This window comes from Odontesthes bonariensis, chromosome 8, assembly GCF_027942865.1.
Source record: "Odontesthes bonariensis isolate fOdoBon6 chromosome 8, fOdoBon6.hap1, whole genome shotgun sequence".
Lineage (NCBI taxonomy): Eukaryota > Metazoa > Chordata > Actinopteri > Atheriniformes > Atherinopsidae > Odontesthes > Odontesthes bonariensis.
In genome coordinates this window covers 16744897-16753143 of record NC_134513.1, presented here as the reverse complement: position 1 = coordinate 16753143, position 8247 = coordinate 16744897, and the positions used below count along the sequence as shown (strand labels likewise).

The 8247-nt window shown below is 38.1% G+C and overlaps 1 protein-coding gene across 1 annotated transcript; it reads left to right on the top strand.

Moving 5' to 3' along the window:
- The first annotated feature begins 309 nt into the window (after nt 1-309).
- Nucleotides 310-5111, top strand: LOC142385413 (E3 ubiquitin-protein ligase TRIM21-like). Its single transcript, XM_075471949.1, has 2 exons — nt 310-429; nt 3003-5111. The coding sequence occupies exon 2, from the start codon at nt 3005-3007 to the stop codon at nt 4613-4615; it is 1611 nt and encodes a 536-aa protein (XP_075328064.1). The 5' UTR covers nt 310-429; nt 3003-3004; the 3' UTR covers nt 4616-5111.
- Nucleotides 5112-8247: the final 3136 nt, after the last annotated feature.

Here is an 8247-nt window from a genome sequence, read left to right as displayed (position 1 = left end):
TAAATGCCACTAACACAATCTGAAAGAAATATTTGCACGCTTACTCTTCACATCCTCATGGACATTGTTCTCTTTGTTCATGTTGCTTCTCAGAGCTGCAGCACACTTCATGAACACCCCGAGTAAAAACAGCAGGTACTACTCTGAGATTAAGTCTCCCACCTTTAGTTCAAATTGAAGTTGATTCACCACCTCCAAATCTGAGGGATGGAAAATGTTTTTGTCAGCTAACTTCCTGGAGTAGGTGGGGCAACAGTGGAGAGAGAGGAGGAGAGAGAGGAGTGTTTCACAATCGCTTTCTTCGCTGTACAGTAAATGAAAGTAAAACAGACTCGGGTACAGCAGGCCTGCAGTTAAGATCTTTTTCTGACAAACAACAGAAGAATTTGGGCTTTTTCTACGGTACAGCACAGTCTCAGCATACAGCCGGTGAGTAATATGTGCTTTTATACATGGCTTTGGTTGTCCTCGGCTATTTTTTGGTAGAAAAGGTCTTTCTTGTTGTTTGTAATCATGCCATAAATGTACATACATAATTCAGAAATGTAGGCTCGACTCGTTGCAAACAACCTGCGAGTGTAGAGCAACGTTTTAGCGATGAATTGTTTGAAATCATTATTTGAACAGCAGATTTCTGGCTTTTCTTTTCTTTTCTTTTCTTTGTTTTCTGGCTTTTTGATCAGTTCATGGATTAATAAAAGTTAAGAATGGATGGGAGAATGGATTTCACGTGAATCAGAAACAAAATATTAGATATATTTTTCTGCAGCCCTGCAATATCAGTTTGGACCAAAACACTTGAGAGCCTCTGCAATTGCAGTTCGTCTTATTTTGAAGCAATATTCTCTGATAGAGTTGGTTAAAGGAACTTAAGCTGATTATGGATTATCACTGGCACACCACATACTGGGGTTCACCTTATTTAGCTCGAGATAAGTGCATCATTTTAGTGCACAAATCTCTTTGTTGAACCTGTCATTCTGGTTCAGGGCTCTTATAGCTGATTCAAATCTAGCTTGTTGACTTTGGCCTCTGGTTATTGCCACGGGGCTCATTTGGCATGCTTGCCAAGATTTATGAATAATATGCCCTCTTGTTTTTGTTTTAGTACCTTAGATTACCACAACACTGATAATATTCTGGGTTTAATCAAACAAAAACTGCTAAATTGATTAGCCCTATTTTCATACTGCTGTAGCTTATGTTGTTACTGGTTAAAATTAGCCGTTTATCCTCTCCCGTCCTTGGCTATCAATGAAATCTGCCCCTGATTAGTATTAAGTGGTCTCTTTGGCTATATTAACATCTTAACATCGTGCAATATAGTGATAATAAATGCTTTGCTACAATTTTATCACAGTGCCATTTTCTAGTGAGATACTCAGATCAAAATCCTGACTCTAACAGGTTGGAAGTCAGTGCCCGTTGTACCCGTATGTGTGTAAGATAAGATAAACTTTATTGATCCCACAGTGGGGAAAGATCACCGTTACAGTATAAGGGCTGTTTCGAAAGAAAGATATACAAAGATGACATTTCAACATGAAATTTCAACAGATTATTGCACAAGTTACAGTAGCAGCGTCAGCAGCAAGTGGGTATGCATGGTTAGGGTGCAGCATTATACAGTCTGATTGACGATGGTTTAGAGGACCTGCGGAAACTTCTCCTTCTTACACTTGGGGTGTAGCAGTCAGTTGCTGACCCTTCTTGTGAAGAGGGTGTTATCTGTCCAGTCCAATTAGTTAATTAGGTGAACACCCAGGTACTTGTATTTCCTCACTCTCTCGATGTCAAGTCCCCAGATGTTCAGCGGTAGAGTGTGTGAAGGTTTCCTGTGGAAGTCGACCACCATCTCTTTGTCTTGCTGGCGTTCATTTGCAGGTGGTTTTGCTCACACCAGTTGACAAAGTCCATGATGACCTTCCTGTACTCACAGTATAGTGTAGTCGAGTCCAGCAAATTAGTCGGTTTAAATTCTATTGGATCAATGATCTGCTAACATTATCATGAGTGGCATGAACTGCCACTATACTGTAGGAGAAACAGGCGTTAATGACTGAAATTAATGAAAAAATATTTTTAACCCTTGTGCGGTCTTAACATTGTGTTTACTCCCCTTGTCCTATGGGTCAAAAATGACCTGCCCTACCAAAGCCCCAAAATAAAGCAACTTAATTGAATTTTAAATCCAAAATCTATTTTGTATGATGAAACCACCTGTTATTTATCTATTCAACTCAACTCAATACATTTTTTATCATGTATTTTTTTACTACACAATACAAAAAGACAATCACCAGTTTTCAGGATTACACTTTTTTTTTTTTTTTTTACCACAAACCAACTGTCAGTTGGACCAACAGTTTTCTTGTTTTCTCAGTTTTCTTTTACATAATAAAGGTTTATTATTGCTATTATATAAATGTGAAGTAATTACCTCTGAATTAATTATATTGAAAGGGGAAAAAACAGTGAACTTTTTTCTGGTGTTTAAAATGTTTTTATAATTCACGGGTCAAAAATGACCCATAAGACAATCTTTGTACCCTAGTGGTGTACAGCCCACATGGAAGCATAAACTAAAATAAAGTATGACTTTTTCTAATGATGGGGTCCCTTTTAGGACGTCATAAAATTTCAAGTTGGAAAAAGATAGTTTAAGGTATTTTTTCTACAGCTAAACATGGTAGTGGGTCACTTTTGACCTGCAAGACAACAGGAGGGTTAATAGTTCTTTTAGTGACGTACTGTATTTGTGTAAAGATTTTTGCAAAGACCTCTTTGGCAAATGCCTCGTCTAAAGACAAGGAAAAAATTCCTGGACCACACATTTTTTGGCTTTCTTTGTAGAAGAGTTCTTCTTCTAATTTGATCAATCAAGGATAATTTGATTTGTCTGACATTTGACACACTTTCAAATACTTAAGTTACACTTTCTGTAATATATAATAAAAGTGTTAATAATACCTTTTATTTAAAAGTTTTACTTTTGTTCTCAGGCATGGCAGCTGCCAGTGCTCTCCTCTCTGAAGATCAGCTTCAGTGCTCCATCTGTCTGGATGTCTTCACCGATCCGGTCACTATACCGTGTGGACACAACTTCTGCAAGAGATGCATCACACTGCACTGGGATAGAGATCTCAAGTACCAGTGTCCCCTGTGTAAAGAGCTTTTTAGCGCCAGACCCGAACTCCGAGTCAACACTTTTATTTCGGAAATTGCTGCTCATTTCAGAGAGTCAATTCAAAAGAAAGCCAGCGGCACCTCAAAGGAACAAGAAGCCGAAGCAGGTGAAGTTCTGTGTGACGTCTGTACAGAAACCAAGCTGGAGGCTCTGAAGTCCTGCCTGGTGTGTCAGACCTCCTACTGTGAGACTCACCTGGAGCCTCATCAGAGAATCCCTGGCCTGAAAAAACACAAGCTTATTCATCCGGTGAAGGACCTGGAGGACAGAATTTGTAAAAAGCATGAAAGACTTCTGGAGATGTTCTGTAAGTCCGACAGCGTGTGCGTGTGTCAGTTTTGCACTGAGACAGATCACAAGGCACATGATGTTGTTCCTCTGATGGAAGAGTATGAAGGAAAGAAGACTGAGCTCGAGATGATGGAGGCTCATGTTCAGCTGATGATCCAGGAGAGACGACAGAAGATCGAGCAGATCAGAAAGTCAGCAAAGCTCAACAAGGAGGATTCAGACACAAAGAAAGAAAGCAGCCGCCAGCTCTTCACCGCTCTGATCCAGTCTGTTGAAAAAAGTTTTGCTGAGCACATTGGCTTGATAGAAGAAAATCAGAAAACTAATGAGAAAGAGGCTGAGGATTTCATTAAGGAACTAGAAAAAGAGATCTCTGAGCTAATGAACAAAACCTCTGAGATGCAGCACCTCTTACACAACAAAGACCACTTCCAGTTCCTCCGAAGCTTCTCGTCTCTGAAGCCTGCTCCACCCACCAAAGATTGGTCTGAAGTCAGAGTTCACTCAACACTCGAAAGGACTTTGAGGAGAGCCGTGACTCAGCTGGAGGAGACGCTTAAGAAAGAGATGACGAAACTGTTAGATGACATTGTGCCGAGGAGTGTCCAGCAGTATGCAGTGGATGTGACTCTTGATCCCGAAACAGCAAACGTCGAACTCGTCCTGTCTGATGATGGGAAACAGGTGACACATGGAGGTGTACCGAATCTTCCAGACAGTCCAAACAAGTTTTCCTGTTATGCCGTTGTAGGAAAGCAGCGTTTCTCTTCAGGAAGAATTTACTATGAGGTTCAGGTTAAAGAGAAGACTGACTGGAATTTAGGAGTGGTTAAAGAGTCTATCAACAGAAAAAGTTCATTCAACGATGGTTTCTGGGCTCTAGGCTTGAAATCTGAAAATAAGTACTACGTTGGTAACTATAAGATTTCTATTTTCCTGAAAACAAAGCCAGAGAAGGTGGGAGTGTTTGTAGATTATGAGGAGGGTCTAGTCTCTTTTTATGATGTGGATACTGCTGCCCTTATTTATTCATTCGCTGATTGTAACTTCAATGAGAGACTGTATCCAATATTCAACCCCTGTAATAATAATGGTGGTAAAAACTCTGCCCCTCTGATTATCTGTCCAGTGAATTAAATACTGGAATCATTTCAGGGGGCGTTGGGTTTGTCTGGAAGCCTTACTTATCATTACATCATAAAAATCCATCCGCTCATCCATTTTCTATACCCGCTTAATCCAATTTAGGTTTACAGGGGGGCGGGATACACCCTGGATGGGTTGCCAGTCCATCACAGGGCTAAACAACAGAGACAAACAACAATGCACGCTCATACTCACTCCTATGGTCAGTTAAGATTCACCAGTCAGCTTAACATGTTTTTGGATCTCCTTAAGGAGAGAACCCATGTATGTACGGCATCATAGAGATACAAACATAAAAAATGATGGATGGATTCAGCACACGAAAATATCCCTTTGTCAATTACCTAGTACCACACTGGAACAATTCCAGATGACGAATGTAAACTAAGTGAATTTTAACTGATTTTGTGCTTTTATCACTGTTTTTCCAAATTTCCAAACACCGAACTGCACGCTCAATTTGTATATTCTCTCACTTTATTGATTGAATAACATAATTGCTATACAGTATATTTGTTTGATTATTCAAAAAAGGAGTGATGCCTTGTCTCATGTAAAATGTATATATCTAAATCTATATAACTTTTGCCTTTACACTCTTCCACTGAAAGGGACTTTCTCTGGCCTAATGTAGATATGAATTGACAGCTTCAACACTGGAAAAAAATGCCCCTCCAAAAATAAGTAAGAAAAACAACAAATACGAGACATTTTTGCTTGAAATGAGCAAAAGAAATCTGCCGATGGAACTAGTGAAAATCGGCTTGTCAAGATTTCAAGAAATAAGATGTTATATTTGGGACTTTTGAGATAAAAGTGATCTTGAAATTAGCTTAAAAACCTCTTCAAATGCCAAAAAAGAGCTTGTTTCATATGATATGTGACTCAAAACAATTTGTTTTCAAGATTTTTTCATTTAACAAGATATTCCAGATTGTCTTCAAACAAGTCCCTATATCTGGCTGAAATAGTACTTGTTAGGCAGTTGTGTCTTATATTAAGTGTAATGAGATATTTTGACTAGAAATGAGATAAATATACTTGGTAAGACTTAGATTTTTTTCCAGTGTATGTAGTTAGGTGGCCCACTGACTTTCTAGTTAGAGTTCTATTGATGTATATTATAAATATATTACAGGGATGTGTCCATAATGTAAACATTATGTAGCCTCTATTTGAGAGAATCTGGGTGGACTGATAAATTGAAAATTAAAGTCTGAAATCTATAACTAAATTAGCAGTCCCGACCCTTTCTTTGATGAATTGGTTTGACATTGTGTAAATCGCTTGGCGCTATTTTTGCCTCCCTTCATATCAATGCGTTCAGCCAATTAGCGATAGCTGCACCTGTTACGGTGTTTACTGCTCGGTCTGCTCTTCGGTCTGCACAGTTTACACAGCCCGTAGTGATACGAAGGGAGAGAGAAATAGCGCCAAGCGATTATGAGGTCTGACTTTTTCTGGAGGGACGATTTTGTGATGCAAATGTATTACTCTTTTGAACGCATGTTGTTTTGAGAAGCAAGACGCTTTATTTTCGGGACCCTAGCCAACTAGCCGGACTACCTTCGTCAACGCCAAAACGAGGCTGGAACTCGGCTCACAGGACGCAGCGGGGGGTAAGTCAATGTTCATAAATGATATTGCTAATATGGGATGTCATACAGCTTCATGTCAAAAGAGGCGAACTATCCCTTTAATGAGTGGACATTTCGACAGAGATGAGTGTTTCGTGATCTTTACTGTTCAGTAAATGATAGTAAAAGTTATTTGGTGACAGTGGGACTGCAGTTGAGCTCATCCTCTTTTCCTGACAAACAACTGCAAATGTTGGCCTTTTTTAACAGCACAGTCTTATAAGACTGGTGAACATTATAAGCTTTGTTCAAACAGTAAGCAGGTGAACTAACAAAGGCAAAATGTTTGACTGACAGGTTTTACCTATTTGTCTTATTGGGCGTTGCGAGGTTACCTTCTTGCGTCTTCTAAAATGTGTCATTTTTCCACTGATATTGAATGGATATATATATATATATATGTATATATATATATATATATACATATATATATATATATATATATATATATATATATATATATATATATATATATATATATATATATATATACGTTCTCTGCAGACATTTGAAAGAAAACATCTCAGTTTCTTCTTGTTAATGAAATCATTATAAAAACTTGTACTGTCATGTTTTTACCAGTTCAGAAATATTTCTAATATGTGGTCCATTTTGATCCTTTAACAACCCAGAAACCATTTTAAATGCTCTAATCTCCACATACCTCAGACTAAAACAACAGTCTTTCCACTTGTCTCAACAAAAAAATACATAAATCAGTTTGAGATTATAAGAAAAATAACCAAGAACAAAAGAAGTGAGCACATCACACCTGTTTCCGCCTACGTTTAATCGGACCCACTACTTTGTAGAATTGATTTTAGGATCAGACTATTGACTTATAAGGCCTTTCAAGGCTTCTCACCTACTATTATATTCAACCCGAGGACTGTTATTTGTCCCAGGGGCAAGGCTGAAGACCAGATGTGACAAAACAAGCCCTGAAAGTGTGAAATGAGTGATTAGGTCGGCAGAGTGAGTGGCTTTTTTAAAATCTCTTCTTAAAACATATTTCTAGCGTAAAACCTTTGTGATATGTTTGTCACTTTTGTTGGTGTCGAAGGGGGTTGATTTTTGTTGGTTAACCAGGGTTCTCCATCACCTCCACCTCTTCTTCCAGGGTGGAGATTTTATTTAGCTCCTAAAATCCACAATCATCTGTTCTGCTTCGATCATGCAACAAAGTGGTCCTCTGTAGCCTCTTGTTCATCACTGATACACCCATTAACCCTCTGGGATAAATGGTATAATTTGCCGTTTTTTGACTACTTTTGATTTTACCTTTATATCTCACCTTAAAAAAAACGGTTAACCTTGCTTTGCTCTGTCATTTTATTCCGCACAAACTCACATATTTAATTTTGACATACTGTATTAACACATCAGACCTAAAATCACCCAAAAACATCAAATCCGAAAAGAAAAAAAGTAAAAAAAATTTACTGTGAAAACCACAGCAACCACTTATAGAAGAGCCAGTTTTTATAGCTACTTCCTGCGCAAAATGTTACAATATTCAGCAAAAAGCATGGCGTAAATTATTTATGTGTCCATAATGTAAACATTATGTAGCCTCTATTTGAGAGAATCTGGGTGGACTGATAAATTGAAAATTAAAGTCTGAAATCTATAACTAAATTAGCAGTCCGGACCCTTTCTTTGATGAATTGGTTTGACATTGTGTAAATTGTGTAGGCATTGATTGTTGTACTTATATACGCTGCATGTATATTGTTGCATCACTGGTTGATGTTACACATATTAGAACATTATTTTGAATGTCACTGGGAAAGGCAACAACTTGGGACATCACAGGGTTTTTATGTTTTTGTAAATTGGGATTTTGAACCAAACGGAAAGAATAACTTTGTTTCTACAAATAAAATAGAGAATGAGAGGGGATGTCCTCCTTTTTCTTTCAGCGCCAAAAACAGGTCACATTATTTATACTTCCTGGATAATATCTCAGCGACTACTAGATGCATC